This window comes from Hylobates moloch, unplaced genomic scaffold, assembly GCF_009828535.3.
Source record: "Hylobates moloch isolate HMO894 unplaced genomic scaffold, HMol_V3 SCAFFOLD_13, whole genome shotgun sequence".
Lineage (NCBI taxonomy): Eukaryota > Metazoa > Chordata > Mammalia > Primates > Hylobatidae > Hylobates > Hylobates moloch.
In genome coordinates, this window is record NW_026652288.1 from 55484350 (window position 1) to 55507167 (window position 22818).

Consider the following 22818-nt stretch of genomic DNA (forward strand, 5'->3'; position numbering starts at 1 on the left):
GGGGGAGGGGGGAGGGACAGCATTAGGAGATATACCTAATGCTAAATGACGAGTTAATGGGTGCAGCAAACCAACATGGCACATGGATACATATGTAACAAACCTGCACATTGTGCACATGTACCCTAAAACCTAAAGTATAATAATAAAAAATAAAAAATAAAAAAATAAAAATAAATAAATAAATGCTGGCTTCAATTGTATGCCATGTTTTTGTGAAATTTGCCACAATACATATATACATCCTTTACAAATCGAAATAGAACTTTGACTGTTTTAGTTTAATCAGTAATTTTGTCTTTTAAGAAAATAGAGAAATTACAGAGATGTGAAAGGAAAAGAAAATATTCATGTTCCAAATACCCTAATAGCTACTGTTAATGCTTAGTTGAATTTACTTATAGTCACTCTGTATACATATATAATTTCATGTTTCAGCTTCCATTTGTTTTGTAAATTATTTAAAAATTATAAATGATATTCTTTCAAACAAATATGCAAACTCATTAAAGTTTTTTCTATCATAAATAATAGTTTTAGAGTCCATTTTCATAAATTAATCTTCCTTCAGGTTAAATTTAAGACAAAGTGTTTTAGGTTGCTGAATTTCTTCAAAAACATTTACTAATTTCTATTCCTATTATCATTGTATATAAGTGCTTTTCTTACTGCAGCACTCTAATATTATTGTCTTTCTTTTTAGCCATTGCTAATTTGACAGGGGAAAATAAAATTTTATTTTTGAAACATTTTCTATATTCAGAACTTTGTCAACACCTTCAATAGTTTTACACTTAGTGGGCTGTTTCACAAAAGGAAATCAGAGGGAAATATGGCCATTATTTCAAGGAAGGTAAAGCACAAAGTAACAAAATAAATTGCTCTTGAACCCTGGGCCTTCTTTCTCTTGGGTAGCAGCCAGCCACAGCGAGCTTTTGCTCTCTGTACTCACCCTTGGTTCATCATTCTTCATAGAAAGGAGAACCTAGCTTCTGGGATTTAGACTAGAGGTTTTCAGCAAGAGATGCTGTAGCAGTGATGGTAACATCAGTTTACCTATCACTAATGGCACTGGTAAATGTTGAACAGTAGAATCACCAGGGATAGGGGAAAGCCCTGTTTATAATGTTTGCCTGTTTCTGTGGTGTAAATATTCTCACTGTGTGATTTCAAGCTTTCCAAGTGATGTCACTTAATGTGGAGCTGTGAAGAGCTACCCAGTAGCACATCACTATATGTAATTGCCACCTTACAGATAAAATAAGAACCTCAAAAACATCGACAACATTATAATATAGTAAAATATTAAGAAGTGATGAGTTTTGAGTATTTACTACATTTGTTTTAAGCTTTTAAATTTAAGTTTACATAAATTCTATTTTAATAATTACATTTTTAACACATTGCTCATAAATTTCCTAAAAATTTCACAATTGGATTTCAGGGGTTGTATGGGTTGATTTCAGCATACCACAGCTGTAATTTGATATTTCAGTATATATAGCTCACATATAGAAGAGTATTTTTTTATCCCAAACTTAGGATATTTTTCATATTTTTCTCTTTTTGCGAACTAATGGACAACATTCTTATTGATTTTAGAATTTCTATTATTTGTCTCTTATTCTGACCATAACTGTACAAATAAACTGTAAAATTAACATTATGAAATGTCAGATGCTTGGTTGAATAACACCATTCTAGAATATTCTTGTTTTTAAGTTTGGATTTTCAAATTATTTATTATTTTAATGAGGAAAATGTGTAAATACAAACAGAAATTACAGGTTTTCTTCTAAATTTAAAACACTCTTAGTACTTTCTTTTGGTTTTCATGCCCCAAGTACGTGGCCAGGATTATAACACACTGCTAGATCTTAATGTTTATAAGCATTATGCTGTTCGTTCATCATTCATTCAACAAATAGACTTTAAATGCCTACAATACAGCAGTCACAGTTCACATATTTAAAATGTGCTAAGATTTACATATTTCCACATCTCTGCCTGGCCCTGCTGCAATTCTAATGATCCTCTTGCCTCCCAGTGTTGGCCTCCCAAGGCCTATTATCTATGCAATAGACAGAGAGGTCTTTTAAAACACAAAGCAAATCATGTAACTCTCCTCTTAGAAAGATAGCTCACAGGGAATGGCAGGAACCCTGGAGGCGGAGCTTGCAGTGAGCCGAGATCGCGCCACTGCACTCCAGCCTGGGTGACAGAGCGAGACTCCGTCTCAGAAAAAAAAAAAAGAAAGAAAAAAGAAAGATGGCTCACAGGTAACATCTACATTTCTTACTGTGGCCTATAGTGGTCTATATAATCCACCCTCTCTCTCATCTCAATTAAGTGCTTTGTTCCTTTCTCTATTGACATTTCTCTTCTTGAACACGTCAGTGTTATCCCTGCCTTGACTGTACTTGTTCTTCCTTCTGCCTGAAATTCTGTGGATCTTGGCATGTTAGTTTCATTCTCATCATTCTTGTTTCTGTTCAGATGTCACCTCCTCAGAAAAGCTCTATATATGGCCAGCAATTAAGGTAGAGGCCTACTCTGAGTAAATCTTCCTTATATCATAGCACTGTTTACTTTTCATCCTAATGTTGGAGTAACCATGTAATATTATCTTATTTATTAATTTGTATTTATCATCTCTCTCCATCCTTACTTGAAGCTAAGCTCCATGGGAGCAAGCTCTTGTTTGCCTCAGTTGACCTTTGAATCTCCAGCACTTGGGGGACTATCTGGCATGTAGCAGGGTTTTAACAAATAACTGTTGAATTAATTCATGATTTCTGTATAGAGAAAAGCCCACTAACAAGAATAACTTGGGCAACTTAAAACTATAGTTCTCATCTCTAGAAAACTGATATACTTCTCCATTAGGTTCATGATTTATATTATTTCATGTGCTGATCTGCAAATTTGATTCTTAAAAAAATTAAGACTTCTTTTTAGACATATTTTGGAAATATTTCAGATTTGATTATCTATAACTGCACTTCTATCTGACTTGAACCCTGTTATCCATTGCTTTAATAACTTATTCTTTATTGAATATTTGTAGTGCATATCAAGGCAAATGTAACACCACAAATGTTTCATCACACACATACTATCCCTAATAATTCTATATTATCCTTCAAAAACCATTTTTAATAAATTATTTTGAGCAAATTAAGAAAATACACATATAGCTATAATTTTCAATATTAATTTCAATAAGCTAATTTGGATTACTACATGTTTTCTATAAATTTTAGAATATCAATTGACAAGGATCCTTGGCCATAAATAAATATCCTCAGAGAAGCACATATTTAATTATTTCATATTTTAAGTCTTTTTCTTTTTAGTTTTAAATAGACTATAGATAGCTGAATCAAGAAAGACTTTTCAGAACATTTTAGAGTCTGAACATTTTTCTGCAGAAAGAAGTAGTCATTTGAAATTTTTAAGGTAGGAGTAACATGATCAGATTTTCTCACTTGGAAAATCATATTGGTGATTGTGGAAAATATATATAGTAGGAGACTAAGATATAAGGAGATGAAGTACAAGGTTATTGCCACAGAATGATTAAAAGATAACGATGTACTGGGCCGGGCACAGTGGCTCACGCCTGTAATCCCAGCACTTTGGGAGGCCAAGGCAAGTGGATTGCGAGGTCAGGAGATAGAGAGTATCATGGCTAACATGGTGAAACCCCATCTCTACTAAAAATACAAAAAAAAAAAAAAAATTAGCTGGGCATGGTGGCGGGCACCTGTAGTCCCACCTACTTGGGAGGCTGAGGCAGGAGAATGGTGTGAACCCAGGAGGCAGAGCTTGCAGTGCGCTGAGATTGAGCCACTGCACTCTAGCCTGGGCGACAGAGCAAGACTCCACCTCAAAAAAATAAAAATAAAAAAATAATGATGTAATGATGTCCTGAACTGGAAAGAAGGCAGTGATGGATGTCTAGGATAGATTCTAAAAGAGCAAGGCATTTTTTTCATTTGATTTAAAGTTACTATATATTCATTTTTTGTATTTTGTCTAATAAATCTGTAATTTATCCTGATATTACCACCGATGATGTAATCTGAATAGTTAACCTACTATTTTTGTTAACTCCAAGATATTAAGTTAAACTGTATAATCAAACCCACTGACTTAAACACTGTGATGGAAAACACATTTTGTTGTTTTGCTTAGTCCTCTTCTGCCCAGTAGCAGAAGAAGGTCTAGAAAACCTTTTTTTGGGTAGAACTTTTATATGTTTAACTCCATCACTACTCCTGTGCTCCCTTCTCCACTTCCTAAGTCTTGCGGTGTAAGAGGGACAAGAGGATAGTAGCATGTTTAGATTCATTTCATATGTTATTAAATTTAGTCTGTGATTAAGATACAATCAGATATTATCATTCGGGAAATGCTGTCTCTTCAACCATCTAGAAATAACCAAATATTTTGTTTTCCTTTACACCATTTTTCATGGGATCAATTTGAGTATTCAAGTATATAAATCTAGCCTATATATTTTTAGATTGACAAATAGCTTACATTTAAATTACCTCTAAAATACATATTCTCTTCATTACCATTGAATCATGACTAATCACTCAAAGCCTTGCCCAACCGTATAAATGTACTTAGCACTCCCAGTTTTGTAACAAACACGAAGTTGGAAGATAAATTATTTGGACAAAGTAATATTTTGTGACTCTCTAAATTCAACTTTGGGAGGCAACTCATAGCCTTGATGATTACTAACATAACTCCTGCAGTGACCAAGTTTGATCCAGCAGTTGTTGGACAACTTCCAGCACAGGGAATTTCCAGAGTCTTCATTGTCCTTCAGAAGCTTTGAGTACAACTTCTAGAAGCACATTTTAACTCTATGTCAGGCCATAAATAGCACCTCTGTATCTAAACTAACCTGAGTTTTTTGAAATTGTCCCTAAGGTTTCCATTAGCTGCTACCAAGTTCTCACAACAACTTCAATATTTTATTTTGCTCATTTACTTAGACTCAGAAATAATTTTGCTGAAACATTCCTTGAGGGAACACATGTAAGAATGGAAAGGAAATTTCAAAATAATACTCCAAGATTTACTTTCTACCAGAATAATTTTCATTAATGAAATAAAGTCTTAGTCTCCAGAGTTATATTTCAGTATTATAATGTGCCAATTTTTTTTCTATGATAAAATAAAACTTACTCTTCAAACATTACAGATTTTCAAAAACATTTTGTTCTCTAGTAAATTAATTCATTCAATGAGTGTCTAAACACCAACCATATGTCAGGCATTCTGCTGGGCTATTGGTTACAATAATTGCAAACCCTCCTGAAACTCCCATTCTAATGGATATCAGAAGAATAAAGAACCAACAAATAATAAAACAATTATATTTAATAAAAATACAAGGAAAAATGAGTGGCTAATATAAAAAGAGGTAGACCAGTTTTTGGTAGGATGATTAGGTTAAGCCTCACTAAGAAGGTGATGCAGGCTGAAATCTAAAGGGCAGGAACTAGCCATATGACAAAAGTGTGGGTAAAGGAAGAGCTTGTCATGTCAAGGACCTGAAAGGAGGCTGGTGTAACTAGTGTGTAGTGAGGATACAGAGTCATGTGCGATGGGGTTGGAGAGGTAAGAGGGGTGAAGTTATGAACAGCCTGGCCTTGACTATATCTAAAAGGCAATACTCAGATGTTTGTAATTTCTTATAAGTTCAATGGAAAAAATGTTGATGTGCTTTCAGGAGATGAATGACATGATCTAATTTAAGATCATTTTCTGCTTTTGTGCAGAAAATAGATTGGAGTGAGACAAAAGGGGAGGGAGTTGATAGAGCTGGTGAAAAGAAAGCAAGTCTGAGACACAATCAGAACAAGGCACTCTCTTTCAGAAATAATTAATTTACAGGCTACTGTAGGTTTTTTTATGACTCTAAGAAGCAAAGCAAATCATAACAAGATCTTTTCCAGGATAAATGGTTAAAGAGTGTATGTGAAGACCCCGGCTTCTGCTTTTCTATGACTTCCCAATTCTTCCCCTTCTGCCTTTTGGTGGCAGGAGAGTCTGCAGGGAATATAGTGTCCACATTTTTACCCCAGGGAGACACAGGAGGGCATTGAGAACAAGAAGAATGATGCTGAGATTGAGAGAAAATGCTTCATACCTTCTAAAAAAATAAAGAGTTTTATATGATAATCATCAAAACTAACTTAGAGAACCAAGCCAAATGTGGATTTTTTTAGGAAATATGAAATGAAATGAAGGAAGGAAAATAAATTAGCTCTTAGCTTCTAAATCAATTTCATGGTATAGAAATTGATATTTTTAGTAGCACCATTAAAATTATATAACAAAAGCTCCAGATATTGAAGTGATATGATGAAGGTATTTAAAAGCAAGATTTACCCAAGATTCAGAAAATAGTGATTAATATAATCTAATCACCAAGGCCCATAGATAATAGTGTAGCCATTATATTTAGTTACTTCCCATATTTTCATTTTCAGTATTATGATAACCTCATAATGGATATCTTTGTGTATAGACCTTTTTTCTGGATTCCCAATTGTTTTCTTAGAAATTGCTAGAAGTGCAATTACTGGATTAAAAGTCATGACTTTTTAAAGGCTTGGCATATACTTGCCAAACTGTCATCTAAACAGCAATGCCTGCATTTTATCATTAAACAAATTTTTGTAGCATTTTGTCCTTTTAAAAATATTTGTTAAGCAAAACTACTATTTCACTATTTTTTATTACTATTAATGTAAATATACAGATGTGTTTGACAGCTGTTTATAGTTCCATTTCTGTAAAATTCTGTTCATGCCCTTTCTATGTTTCATATTAAGAACTTTCTTCAAAATGTTATAATCAATGTATAAAGGAAGATTATAAAACTTTTCCTGCCATATTTGTGTAAATATTTTTCCAGGTTTGTTTTTAAATGTTATTGACGATAGATTGGTATGGTTTATTTTCATGCAAAATGATGAATTCTGATTATAAAAGTTCCCAAATATTTAACGTTGAACATAAACAAAAAGTCACAAAACAATACATATAATGTCATGTATCACATAACAAAGTTTCCATCAGTGATGTACCACATATACGATGGTGGTCCCATAAGATTATAATTCTACATTTTTGCTGTACCTTTTCTATATTTATATATGTATATATAAATATATATATATATACAAATACTTGCCATTGTATTACAATTGGCTACATTATTCAGCACAGTAATATGCTTATGCTGTGGAGGTCTGTATCCTGAGAGCAATAGATTATAAATACAGTATGCCTTCTAGATATAGTCACATGTTCACACAATAAGGAAGTTGCCTAATGACACATTTCTATGAAGACATTCCTGTCATTAAGCTATGCATAACTATAAGCCCATTTATATGAAGTTTAAAAATAGAAAATACATTGATGTTTAAAGAGGTTTGTATGTTTAATATAAATACACACACACACACACACACACATATTTACATATAACATATGAAACTTCCCCAAAAAGAGAATGATTGATGCAAAATTCAGTCCAGTGTCGCCTCTGTGGAGTGATTGGAGAATTATCAGGAAGAGGCTTCTGGGGTAGTGCCTGTGTTCTATTTCTTTGCCTGGCTGGTGAGTACACAGGCATTGATGGTATTGTTTTTAAATTATGTTTTTAGGCCAGGTGTGGTGGCTCATGCCTGTAATCCCAGCACTTTGGGAGGCCAAGGTGGGTGGATCACTTGAGGCCAGAAGTTTGAGACAAGCCTGACCAAAATCGTGAAACCCCATCTCTGCTAAAAATATGAAAATTAGCCGGGCACGGTGGCACACACTTGTAATCCTAGCTACTCAGAGGGCTGATGCAGGAGAATCACTTGAACCCAGGAGGCTGAGGTTGCAGTGAGCCAAGATGACACCACCACACGCCAGCCTAGGCGACAGAGATTCCATCTCAAAAATAAATAAATAAATAAAGTTTTGGAAAATACTAATTTACATAATTTATTTTAAAGTGGCAAAAGTCAAAAGAGGGTTGAAGTAGTTGAGTAAAGAATAGTTAGGTTGGCATTTTGGAGGTCTATGTATTAGTTTTCCAGGGCTGCCATGACAGTACCACAGACTGGGTGGCTTTGCTCATTTTCTCACAATTTTAGAGGCTAGATCAAGGTGTTGGCAGGGTTGGTGTCTTCTAAGGCCCCTCTCCTTGGCTTGTAGATGGCCATGTCTTGCAATGGCCTTCCCTCAGTGTGTGTGTGTGTGTGTGTGTGTGTGTGTGTGTGTGTGTGTGTGTGCGCGCGCATGCATGTTGTACTTTCTTCTAAGGACTCCATTTATATTGAATTAGACCCACTCTAATGACTTTATTTTACCTGAATTATCAATTGAAAGACCCTATCCCAAATGCAGTCCCTTTCTGAGGTACTAGGGGGTTAGAACTTCGATATATGAATTTGGGAGGGACAAAATTCTGCCCAGAGGTCATTGGTAGTTTCAAGAGAGCAACTTTCACAAAATAGTGTGGGTGAAAGTCTTATTTCTCTAAGCAAACCTCATAGAACTTACATTTTAAAGGGAGGAGGCAAAATAAGTAATATATGGCAATACATAAAGTTTTGTCAGATAGTCATAATATCTGAAGGTAGCCGAGGAAGGTAAAGAGAGGTGGGAGAGAGCAAAGGCATCTGTTTTCACTAAGAGTGCCAGGGAAGGGCTTATTCTGATAAGGAAATGCTGGAAAAAAATGGAATAAAGTGAGAGAAAAGTCGAAGAAGTTATCTGGAGGGAAGGAAATGTATTCCCACCAGAACAGTACAAAAGCCCTGAACTGGCTGTATGTTTAGATGTTCAAGGAACAGCAAGGAGACCAGTACGGCTGGGGCCAAGCAAGCCATGGGGAAGACATAGGTGAATCTGAATCATAGAGTTTTATAGGTCCTGATTAAGGACTTTAAATTTTATCCTAAAGGTGATGAGAAGCCACTGAACCATTTTAAGGTGGGAAGTGACATGATCAGATTTGTATTTTACAATAGCGCATCTCAACTACTCTTTGGAAGGGAAGTAGAAATCTCATGAATGGTGGTGCAAATCTCTGTGAATCTCTGGAAACAGGGGGATCAGTTAGGTGATAGTCCAAGCAAGAGATGAAGACAGCTTTGACTAGTGTACTAAGAGTAGAAGTGGGAGGCAGTTATATTCAGGATTTATATGGAGGAAGACCCAACAGTATTTTCTGGTGATTTTATGAGGTATGTGAAATGGATATGGCGGAACTTTAAGGATTTAGACAGACCAGCACAATCATCTCCTGAAACAAGCAGCAGAATTCTGTATTAAAACAGAATCATCTGCTGAAAATACATGAAGAAAAGAAGAGGTAGTTCAAATTTTGACAAGCTGAGTTCAATATGCCAGTTCAATATGCCTATGAGACATTCAAGTGAAGATAGAGAAAAAGAGAATCATCCAGCAAAACTGAGAAAGCAGCTGAGGTCAGATGACATAAACTTGTCAGAGAACCAACTGGCATAATTATATAACTTCATTTGCAATGCATACCAGCCTGGATGGAGATGGAGGAAACAGAGATAGCAGATGTTTGTTGGTATTGCCCAAAGTTGGCAAATTGCATGGTTAATATAAGTGGAGATCAAGGAAAACAAGGATTTATTACTTCTAGTTAAAGAATAATTAAAATCGCTGAACAGAGTATGTATTAGATATTATGAATATTAGAATATTTTCAGCTGTTAGTAACAAACTCTCAACTCAACTCTCAATTCAAAATTGCTTAAGAAAGCCCTTGTGGAATCATGTCTCAAAAATTTAACTAAAGAACAATTTTTCCCCATTTCTCCACTTGAGAGGTCTCAGCTTCATTCTAAGGCTGTCCTCTCTGTGGTTGCAAGATTCTGCAGAAGTCTTAGGAATCACACAGACCCTATAATGTCCAAGAAAGAAGAGGGTCTGTCTCCTTTGAAGCTTCATCTTCAAAGGAAGCCCAGCTTTTCACAGAAGCTCCTCAGAAAAACCTTCCCCATAATGTTCAGAACTGTGTCAAAAGTATTTCCTTAAACTAGTTAAATATCATTTCTATAATTGCTCAAAGTGATCAAGATTCATGGCTGGTCTGTGGTTGAGAAAACCTTCCTTGATGAGTGAATAATATCTGAGCAAAATATGAAGAGTGAATTAGCAAAGAAGCAGAGAGAGAAAGATTTTTGCATGATGTTCAAAGTTAAATAATGAGGTAAGTAAACACAAACATAGGATATACACTTAGAGAAATTAGAGACAAGGAAATTAGGTCAAAGAGCAGCTTCATAAAAATGCAGAGAAAGAGTAATGGAAATTTACATAAAGCCTACGATGTTAGCTTCAAAATGCAGGATTGTTTTGGATTCAAGAAAAGAAATTGCTGACAAGATGGATACTGAGATTAAAACAATTTATGATGCTGGGCAAATTGCCAAGGATTATGTCAATAAGTTGAGTTGTAAGAACTCTGGTTCAAACAAAGTCAGGAAACACAGGTTTATCCTTTAAAAATACATTATTTGGCTCTATCACTGTTAAATAATATTTAAGTAGTCAAGTAGAGAGGAATATTTAAGGATTGGTTTACATCATTAATGACATAAAAATTGTAAATGTTTTTGTTTTGTTTTATATTTTAGATTAGTTATTCCACAATTTTGAAATCTATGAGGCAAATCTTTCACCTCAAATAGCTGCATATGGTGATGTATTCTAAATTTAGAATGTTATACTGGGAGGGTAGAATCTGGAAAGAATATTGCTGAAGGAATTAAAATTGGAATCTAACGTGAGGAAGAACTCCCATATATAGTGAGTGCTTTGGAAAAGGAGGTCAGAAATTAAAGGAATTAATCATTTTTGGAGAATGTAATTATAGTGAAGAATTTTCAGAGAATGAACCAATAGTCCTAAGGGAGATACCTTTATTCAAAGAATAATTTTATTTTTCTGAGTATTGGGTATTAGCAAAATTTTAATTTTACTAAAAAGTAATGTGTTTCTCTCACCTGTATGTAAAACAGCAAGGTTTGAGAAACTTAGCTGTAAAGTTTCAACCAATTTATGATATATGCATGAATAAATTAGTCATGAGAAAATGGATAATCTTTTACAATGATATGTCTTATATGAAGAATTATTGGTAAGCCTAATTTTGTATTTTTCTATGAATGTTGATTTACTAATGACATAAAAAGTTACATTAAGATATCTCTTCTTTACACTCAAGTGGATTGAAAACATCCTGTTCCTAACGATGAACTAAGATACACCTACCCCTGGCCCCAGATCATAGGATATTACTTTACATTCTCTCCTGAAATAAGAGCAACACATAAGTTAATTAAAACAATCAGATTATCTTTAATAGATAAACGCATCAACCATCAAAACAAAACTTCAAAATTCACTTTCCTTTGAAACATTATAGGCTATGTTGAAATTTGTAACCCTCTTAGGAAAATATAAAGACAATTGTCTGTTCTGAGAAAGGGAACTGGGTTTTAAATTTTCTCTCCTGAGGTTTGACACTTATTCACTATAACATAAATTTGAAAACCATTTAGAAAAGAAAGTGACTTTGTGATTGTTAAAAATAAAACCCTTGAAATTTCTCATAAATATAACTGGAAGCCTTTGATGCCATAATAAAATGGAATAGAAAACGCTTAAACTGGAAAGTGATATGTCAACATACTAAAATGGTCCATTCGATACTACATTAGGGACCAGCTTTAGTGATTTATGAAGGAACATTTAGGTCTCAAAGTAATTCCCATAGTTGGGTAAGGCTAGAAGCCAGGCCTCTTGGTAGACTATTCACAGTATGAGAGCAGTGCAAAGGACATTCTAGAGGCAGTTTTTATAGACACCTTCTGCAAAATCATCCAGACCAAAACCAAATAAATTAGAACAATTTCAAGAGTATGAGATTCTCCAGCCAGTAGTCCTTCTTCTATAACCTTCCATTTCAGGGCCTGCGTACTTGACTCTCACTTCTTTTTCTTAAAAATGGGCTCAGAAGCAAATAACCAGTCTTGAGTCACATGGCCAGGAGAAGTAGGAAGAATGAAGGTTATTGAAGGTTACAGAAAATGCAGGAAGAGTCGAGGGTGTGGCAGAGTACAGAGACTGACTCCTCAAGACCCTTAGCCCATAGAGATGCCTTAGAATTCTGATGTGCCTAGAAGTTGTGAATCTTTAGGATATCAACATCCATGTATAAGATCCATCCAATGCCCTAGCCTCTTAATTTATCTAACTTTTCTTTTCTGATGATCTTGTCCTGTGTCCTGCCTCAGCCACCCACTCATGATCACAACCTAAACAGGAATTCACAGATTTCAGTGTGAATTTGAATTTGAGGGGTTTCTGAAACTTGGACAGTAAAAAATTACATTATAATTTTCATGAATTTCTAAGTGAAATTTGGCATTTTAAAATATATGAATTTAGGTCACATATTACTCTGTTACCAATAACAATCACACATATTCTCATATATTTCAGCTGTTGAAGTATTACTTCAATAATACATTTCTTAAATCTGCTCCTAGATCCTGTTATTTAATGTGTTAATAAGCGTACTATTTGAATGTGTTAGTAACTTACATTTGGTTTCTTGATACTTCTATAAATGAATTTCAATATAATAGGTTTTTTAAAAACTCTATAATATATTTTATGCATGTAATAAGAGCATTATTCTCAGTATTTTCAGAAATCCACAGACCACTAAACGGGTCCATGACACAAAAAAGTTTAAGAACCCCTGTAAATCTTGATATTACTAATAACTGCAAACTTTTTTTAATTTGATTTTAAATACTGTGTTCTCTGACCACTGATTCTTCTTTTTCTAGTTTATTTCCTTAAATCTCCTCCCAACTCCAGCAGTTCTTCTACTTTCCCCCACCCAGACTACCAGTGATCTTATTGCTTATTCCTTTTTTTTTTTTTTGTCCTTCATTCATCCTCGTGTCCTCAGCTCCTGCCTTGAATGTCAGCTCAGATTCCATGGTTCATATTGAAAACAACTGCCCTATGTACCTTGTCCCTTTCCCTCTATATGTTTCTCACTTGGCCAAACCCAAACTCAGATTAAATATAACTGTTCACATTTTATGTGTCCACATCCAGGCAGAAGCCATATGCCCCTACCAAGATCTCCCCTTTGCATTCCCATCCCTCGTATTCCCATCCCCAACATTCACCCTCTCACCAGCACCACATACCTAGAGACTCTGAGATCTAATCTGTTCATGCCCTTCAGCCTTGTTTATGACAGTCACCTACAGAAACCCAGGACTCTCTGATTAACACAGATCCAGGTGCCCGTTTTCTGACATCTCTATTCATACTTTACTCTTAAAACCTTCCCGCTGTTTCCTCTAAAACTCACCATCAGTTATCAGTAGAGTCTTCTGTAACTTCCATCTATTCACTGAATGCTTCCTTCACCTTTTAACTTTATCTGAAATCTTGCTCTCCCTGATGACATTGCCCGTTCTGCAGTCTATTCAAAAGTGGTGGCTGTCTCTCTCATACCCCCTGAAGGCTGCACCTGGTGGAGGGTAGATGACCGTCCTTCTTGTCACTTCTACAGTATTCTCTTTCTCTCTTGCCTAAAAAGCTCTGCTTGGAATCTCATACCATCACCCTCTCCCATCCATTTCCCCTTCTTGTCCAAGTTTTCTGCTAGCCTCTAGGGCCACTCTTACTCATTCCTTGAAGACTTTAGTTTTCAGATAATTTTCATTCTTCCAAATGACATTGGAGAGAATGCCATTCTCTTTTATAGTTATTTCATACTTTCTAGTGATACAATGTAGGCATAAATGATTTTTGCATTACTCTGTCCTCTCAGTTTCTTTCTCTTATTGGTGTTCTTCCCACGGTTCTACCCTAACCCTTTTCATTACTGTCTACATAATCTCAAACATCCTATCCTCTGCCCACTTCCTATCTTCCCTCTTACTTTTATACTCAGACTCCCAAAAGTTTTTGACCTATCAGGAAGGACAAGCCATTGATCAGACCACTATCTGTGTCCCTTACCTTCCTCGTATCCTCACTCTTTCCATATCCAGCTTAAATCCTACAGCCATATAATATGATTACTCCCTTGCATAGACCACCCATTCCTCCCAGAGGTTCCGTTTTGCATCTCTCACTTCACCATACTCACTTGGCTAAAGGAATGGATTAAATTTAACTCACTACTTGCTCCAAGCCTACACTCTCCCAGCTAAAGGTGGCCAGAGAAGAATGCCAACATGAACACTGGTTTCACCTTGAATTCATGACCACAAAACTTCAAGTGGGCCCATAGTGCTGCTGGGCCATTCCACTAGATTTTCCTAGCACATCCACTCTTTCTTTCACCTAGATAACTATTTCACACCTTCTTTTTCTCTTTCCTTTAATTTCTAACACAACTTTACCATATTCCCTCTTTAGTCAATGACCTTGCTTCCTATTTCTCTGAGAAATAAAAGCAATCTGAAGCATTCGACACCTACATGTATGCCCATGTGAACTGCCTTTCTTCCTAAGATCCTGGCTGAACGTTCTGTGTTCCTAAGGACACTCCTCCACATGGAAGCCAGATTCTAACACCTCTCGCTAATTCAAGAATATTGCTTCAACTACCCTTTCCTTCCTCTTCTACATCATTATGTTTCTTTTTTTCCATTTGATTTTTCTCATCACCATACAAGTATTCTGCAATATTGCCCACCTTTAAGGGGGTAAAAAACAAATAAGACAAAACAAAACAGAGCAACAATTGAAAGAAAGAAGAAGGAAAAAAAATGAAGGAAGGAAGGAAAGAGAAGAAGGAAGGAGGAAGAAATGAAGAAAAATGAAAGAAGAAAATCTCTTCCAGTAACTAACGCATGTTCTATTATCTTCTTTGGAGAAAAATTCAACAAATAATTTATCATATTTAGCACCTAATTCCTCTTCCAAAATTCTATCTTAAATTTGGTACAGTCAGATTTTCACCCCAACACCCTGTCAAAACAGCTCTTGTCGAGGTTGCTAATGACCTCCAAATTTCTAACTTAGGAGTAGTCCTCTCCTTACTCAACCTCTTAGCAGCAGTGATGCATATGGCCACTTCTCTTTCTTTGCTTTCTGAGCACCAGTCTGTTTTGATTTTTCTTTTCCCCTTATGAGCTGCTATTCTCGGTCTCCTTTTCTGATTTCTGGTAATCATTCCAACCTTCGAACTTTAAAATCTCCCAAGACTCAGTACGTCAGTAATTCTTTTCCTCTTAGCCCTTAGGTAATCTCATGCAGTCTCAAGGCTTTAAGTGCATGGCATATATTTGCAGAAAACAATCAAATGTCAGTCTTCTCTGATTTATTCAGCTGCCTGATTGCTATCTCCATTCAGACATCTAAATTGAACTCTTCCCCATCTCCCTTTGTTTGCTTTTTCTGCAGTTTTACCCATCTCAATAAAGTATCTCCAATCTTCTTTGAAGTAATTTTTGGCATCATTTTCTTTAACACACCACATTCATTTCGTCAAGAAATCCTGTTGGTTTTACCACTAAAATAAATGTATTTAGAAACATCCACCTCTGCTGCTACCATCATAAGGTCCAGCCACCGTGCCTTGTCTCCAGGACTGTTGCACTAGCCATCTAATTGTGCTCTTCGCTTGGTGCTTAACACCTACAATTCATTCTTAATATAATGACCACAGTGATTATTTTAAAATATGTCAGCTCTTCTCATGTCTCTGCACAAAAGTCTTTAATGGCTTCCCATCTGAGAAGGGGACTAGATCATATTCATATTTGTATTTTGCCTGATCTCTGCCAATCTGGGTCACTACCATTAACTGCCCGGCTCATGACATATAAGCCAGTTTCTGGCAAACATAAGCCTGTTTATTTTATTTCCCAATATCCTACAAAATTTGATTTAACTAATTAAGATGTCTGTAATTTTTTTTTTTTTTTTTTTTTTTTGAGATGGAATCTCGCTCTATCACCCAGGCTGGAGTGCAGAGTAGCACAATCTCGGCTTACTGCAACCTCCACCTCCCAGGTTCAGGCAGTTATCCTGTCTCAGCCTACCGAGTAGCTGGAATTACAGGTGCATGCCACTAGGCGGCCCAGCTATTTTTTGTATTTTTAGTAGAGACAGGATTTTGCCATGTTGGCCAGGCTGCTCTTGAACTCCTGGCCTCAGGTGATCTGCCTGCCTTGGCCTCCCAAAGTGCTGGGATTACAGGTGAGAATGACTGCACCCAGCCAAGATGTCTATAATATTATTATAAATTTGTGTATGTTTTTATTATTTATATGTTATATTAGTCCATTCTCACACTGCTATAAAGAACTACCCAAAACTGGGTAATTTATAAAGAAAAGAGGTTTAATGGACTCAGTTTCACAGGCTGTGCAGGAAGCATGGCTGCGAAGGCCTCAGGAAACTTACAATCATGGCAGAAGGGCGAAGGGGAAACAAGCACATTTTTACACAGTGGCAAGAAAGAGAGAAGGGGGAAGTGCTACACACTTTTAAACAACCAGATCTCATGAGAACTCACTCACTGTCACAAGAACAGCAAGGGGGAAATTCATCCCCATGATCCAATCACCTTCCACCAGGTCCCTCCCCCAACACTGGGGATTATAGTTCAACCTGAGACCTGGGTGGGGACACAGCCAAACCATTATCATATGCCTTGATTATTTAGCATAGGTATATTCTCTTTTCGTGTAAATGAGAATAATGGTGTCTACCTTTGATGTGAGCCATAAATGAATACATTAAAACCTGTTTTTATATATCTTAAACCTTTGCCACCCAATTCTAACCAGAAGTATGAGTGAGAAAGATAATACTCTATATCAGTATTTCTCAAACTTTCTTCATTATTGCCTCCCTAGGAAGCCTTGTTACACATTATTTTTCCAAGTGTTACCACTTATGAAATTTTAATACCAAAAACCCACTGTATAGCTATTTATGTTCTGTGGCCCTTTAGTGATCCAAAATTATTATGAGATTTCAGATTTTCCCACCCCACAAGAACCAACTTTCACTTAGTTGGAGGCCATGTTGGCCCTATTGAGAATGCACGCTCGGTCGAGATTCTCACTCATTCCATTCCCTGGAGACACAGTAAATTCTATGAATCAATCAATCCAAACCTTCAGTGAGCTGTGTTTTTAGAACACATTGTTTTGTGATTTTTTTTTTTTTGAGATGGAGTCTCCCTCTGTTGCCCAGGGTGGAATGCAGTGGTGCAATCTCAGCTCACTGCAAGCTCCGCCTCCCAGGTTCACGCCATTCTCCTGCCTCAGCCTCCTGAGTAGCTGGGACTACGGGCACCCGCCACGACACTCAGATAATTTTTTTGTATTTTTTAGTAGAGATGGGGTTTCACCGTGTTAGCCAGGATGATCTCGATCTCCTGACCTCGTGATCCACCCACCTTAGCCTCCCAAAGTGCTGGGATTACAGGCGTGAGTCACCGCGCCCAGCCTGTTTTGTGATCTTATATAATTAATTTTGTATTCAGTTGTATTTTAGTCTTATGCTATTGGCTTAGATCGAGGGCAATTAAAAAGTACAGAAACAAAACCAAAAAAATACACAAAATCTACTATATTATTCTACAATTGTTGAGGACATATTTCTATATAACACACACAAAAATGTCCTCTTTTTAAGGAACTGTGAATGAAAGTTCTCTCAGGTAGTGGTGAACCTATAGAAGTGAGCACCCTGGTCTAGGCCAATAAATAAATATTTAATGTCTAAATAAAATAATTTAATATTAACATGAGATGAGTCTTGAAATTCCTGCATACTATGTATTTAATGGAGAAGGTGAGATCTTGTAAGAGGAAGAATGCAAGGAGGATCACTTCTGTCTAAACTCTGGAACAGTTCATCTCCTAACATCCACCACACACACACACACACACACACACACATACACACACACACACACACACAAAAGAAACCTACAGTTAAATAATCCATTCTCTGTGAGCAGTGTAGATATTACTTATTGGAATGTATTAAATAGGAGACTCATTCTCCACACACAAACACTCCAAATAGCTTATCAGCATCTTCCTTCAGTAGAGTGCTCAACTTTAAAAGAACTCTGGGGGTAGAATACTGTGATAAATATCCTTTCCCAATTTTTTGTATTTCTAATACTGTGTTGGCCTCCAGTACAGATTATATCCTGGATATCTGCCCAACTAGACTCTTCCGTAAACTTCGTCTCTGGTCTTAAGACCAGCAGTAGATAAGCTCTTCCTGAGACATTACTTGTTTTTATCTTTTGGATAAAGACATTGGAAACTCAATGGCTGATGTATTTCCGTGTTTGCACTGCATGGCCAAAGCTCAGAGCCAAATCTGCTACATGTCTCTAGCAAAATATATAAAGTATTGTATATTTTACTTTAAAATGTCTGAATATATACTCAGTGGCTTTAAAAAGTGCCTGGTTGTAATCCCAGCACTTTGGGAGGCCGAGGCGAGCGGATCACGAGGTCAGGAGATCGAGACCACAGTGAAACCCCGTCTCTACTAAAAATACAAAAAATTAGCCGGGCGTGGTGGCGGGCGCCTGTAGTCCCAGCTACTCTGAGAGGCTGAGGCGGGAGAATGGCGTGAACCCGGGAGGCGGAGTTTGCAGTGAGCCAAAATCGCGCCACTGCACTCCAGCCTGGGTGACAGAGCGAGACTCCATCTCAAAAAAAAAACAAAAAAAACAAAAAAAAAGTGCCTGGAACAACGTAGACACAATAAATATTAGCAATATTTGTACTAGCTTTAGGTGATGTTGCTTCTATTTTGGTATTATCTCTTGTTTTGTATTATGTTTCCTAACTTTATCTTTTTTCCTCTCAATTTTCTTATTTGTTTTCTTTATCATACTTTATCTATCTTCGTAAACGATCAGAAATCCTTTTTAGAATGAAGTAGCCTGTAACTTATAAGTAAATATTTATATTTTATCCCCCAAAGAGCCTGGCAAACCATTTTGACTCAGTATTTGTTTTTTTCAATTTAACCAGCAAAAAAAGTTATCTAGATAAATACTGTTGGATTACAATATCTGGAAGACTTCAATAGTAAATGTCTTAAGAACATTTATGTATCCTCAAGAAGTACGAAACATGAATCAGATTTCCAATATATGCTTTATAATTAAATTTAAGCCAAAAAGAATTCTTGAAATATTATTTAAAGTTATAAAGAATGCATCTAAAATGTGAGAGCCAATAAAATCCAAACAGAAAATTCTTAAAATGGGCACAAGAAGAAAAATGAATTAAAAAGCACTTATATATTTAGTATAATAAGTGTTCTTAGCAAATAGAGAACTGGCATGTGTGATTCTAAGACTACATAGATATTTTATTCCAAGCAGAAGTCTAAAATATAAAGCAAACCAATTTGATAGAGAAATATTTGAAGTAGAAAAAATAATGATGCCATCATATTTGAAAAATATAGTCATCATAATTCTTACATTCTTCCAAGTATCTCAAGTGCTTTTGTGACATTATATAGTCCGAGTTTATTTTTAGAAAGCCTTGGTTTTTATAAATAAAAAGACATTCTTTCTTTTTATAGAGTCACTACGAATGGCTGACTACACTTCTAAACATATAAATACACTGCCATGGATATACGATACCCAAAATGAATTTGATGTAGAGGAAAAAGTAGTTCACAGATAAAACTTATTTAGATTGTGTCTCTTTCATGTTTTCACAAAGTGTATATATATATATATATATAGACATATATATAGACATATATAGACATATATAGACATATATATAGATATATAGACATAGATATATATAGACATATATATATATGTCTATATATATATATTTGCCAATAATGCAGTGTCAGTTCTTTATAAGGTTGCTTATTCCTGCAAACTCTTGTTATTTTGTAATTTTGTTAATTATTTTGCCCTTTATATTGACGATTTAGATGTTTGAACATATCTTTTGTAGCTTTCTGCAGCCACATGTTATTCTTTTTGCTTTTGCTCCTGGGACTGAAAACTGTCGTCATCAAGAACTTTTAACTAATCTTTAACAGATTTTAAAATAACTAACATATATTTAAATATCATTACAAATAATACAATGCTAGCTCATATTTCTTATTATATTTGTTGAACTTTGGATTCAGTTAAAGGAATAAAGAATCATTTAACTTAGCATTTTCTTACTCTGATTTTTTAATCCTTTTTTACCCATTTTTAAAATAAATACAGTGTGCCACTAAGGCAAAAGTCCCCAAAACTCTATTGTCTTCTTGTTCTTTCATTCTTTAAAAATATATATGGTATGCCAGCTCTTAATCGTGTTCATGGAAACTTGTAAAACAATAATCAATATTTTATAAGCCAGAGAAAATAAATATAAAAGGAAATATTTTATATCTGAATTTTAGAGGCTAATTCCCTTTCCTCAAAGAAAGAGAAGTTATATTATCCTCAAATTAAAGTGAAAATGAGTATGCTTTCTTATTGCTACTTGATTATTTAGGACTATATAGTGCCCTAAAGTCTCTATACTATCCTTTCTGGAATAAGATTTATTTTTCTAAAATTTGAGAATGATAAAATTAGTAATAAATTTTGCTAGGAGTTATAGCATCGATACTGGGAACAAAATAAGGCAACTATATTACAGGCAATAGTAAACATAGTATTATACATATTTCCGGGAACATATTTGACTATAAAAATTTTTCTACAAATTAAGTAGATACTGTTGTCAATGCCTAATGTCTTACATACTTTTCCTGGAACATAACATGTATGAGGCAAGGTTAGTTATACAAAAGATGAAAAATCACAGTGAGAATATGATTAGAGTCTCTGCTTTAGCAAAGAGAGAAATGGTAATTCTTTCCTCATTTTAAACATAAACAAGTTTCCTGTCTTTATAATTAACCTATTGATAATATAAACCAAAGCACTTACCACAGAGAATAGCAGTTGCTCAATTATTTTATTTATCTCCAGCAGTTACTAATACATTCTGTAAGCTAGCACACGAATAAGGAACTTCACATAGAATAATATCTTTAAATTACACTATCAGTTGCCATGTCACATTTAAAGAACTCATTCTCTAGTTATTAGATGTACTTGAATGTACTTATATGGTTTAGAGAATGTCAAGTCGTGCAATATATTTTTGCAAATTTGATGAATTTTCATTTATATGTGTTAATTTTAAAATACTGTTTCAATCATTTAACATATTTTCTCCAGAGTTCTGCTGCATAGTCAATGAACAGTATGTCATTTGTGGTTTATCTTCAGCCATTTTTAATTAGATGAAATCCAACATTGCAAGTTTTAAAACTAAAGATTAGGCATCATTCCAAGTAGCAAATATTTTTGTTATGGCGATTCTTCTAGGTTAATAACTTCTCTGACATTTGCACAACTGTGTTTCAAATATAGTCTAATAGAATATGTATTTGCTTTCTATAAAATTAATGTCCTAGAAAATGATAAAATATGTTGAAGTTTTAAGGAAAATTTTTTTATTATTTTGGATTGGTCTATGAATTAATGAAATGGAAATTAATATACCTGAGAGGATCAACTATAACTTTACATTAATTTAGAGTGTTATAAGCAATGGCTTAGAATAAGAGTTTACTTTTTGTGAATATCCAGGATAACTTTCACTAGCTTCTCCCTTTTTCGCAATGCATTTCTTGGTAAATATTTTGTTACCATCATGACAGTGGGTGTTTCTAAAACCCATTCATATATTTTGCCCCATCTCTTCTTTCTTAGTGTATTTGCCTCCTCCTCCAGGAAACCCCTTTTCTGCTGCCACCTGGAAGTACCCTCCTTTTTGCTCCCCTCATATCTTTGGCATTCTAAGTGCAATTGTGTCTACCACACCATACTCAGTTGTGGTTTACTATCATTCAACCAAGATCTCTTGAGAAGAAGAAAGGCCATTTCTGCACCCAGTACTGGCCACAGAAGTAGTGGGTTCTTATTAAATTGAAATTCATGAATGGAGGTTTGGCAGTTAAGTTTTTTCCTGTTATATTAAAACTGAGAAGCAATCCTAAAGAAAGAAAAATGACTTGGACAGAAGCACACATTTTAATCACATTTAGGTGGTTCCTGCCCGCTTAGTTAAAACAACCAGCATCTTTAAGTTGGATCATGTCAATGTACCTTTCTCAGCAGTGACTTCCTCTCTCTTCCCTCTCAGCTTCCCACACAGGGACATTACAGCCACGGATTTGCTCTTACTTTGAAGAAGCACAGGTACCTCAGTACCTAGATCCTCTTTTGAGTTTGCACAACCTTGGAGATGCAGAGTAGTTAAGTTGTAGTCAGAAGAGCCCTGATTCCTCCCAGCTTAGATTAAGTGGTACCCTAAATCCTAAATACCTTCTAATGCCCTTTAGTTTGGGCCTGGCCAGATACTTCTTTCCTGAGTCCATTACCAGAATTCTTTGGAATGTGGCCTGCAGAGACCACAGACAAACGGCACTCATTTTTCAACAAACGAAGTAGGTTAGAAAATAATTTTCCAGCTATAATAATACAATGAGCCACCAATCATGAAATATTTATTTATAATAGCAATGCACTCTGTATCTTTGTTACAATAACACAATTAGCTAAATGTTACTATCACCATTTTGCTGATGAAGTCACTGAAATTCAGAGAGTTTATGTAACTTGTCCAAAGTCATACA

General features: G+C 35.3%; 1 protein-coding gene across 7 annotated transcripts in view; it reads left to right on the forward strand.

Annotated features, from left to right (window-relative positions):
* The window catches only part of CNTN1 (contactin 1), a 402152-nt gene that overhangs the window by 361434 nt on the left and 17900 nt on the right, over positions 1-22818 (forward strand). For 5 of the 7 annotated variants that reach the window (XM_032173711.2, XM_032173712.2, XM_032173709.2 and 2 more), the window contains one exon: positions 22326-22381. The exons of the other annotated variants lie outside the window; for them this stretch is intronic. In XM_032173711.2, the coding sequence (XP_032029602.1) occupies positions 22326-22381 (56 nt within the window). The remainder of the gene's footprint in view (positions 1-22325; positions 22382-22818) is intronic. 7 annotated transcript variants of the gene reach the window in all.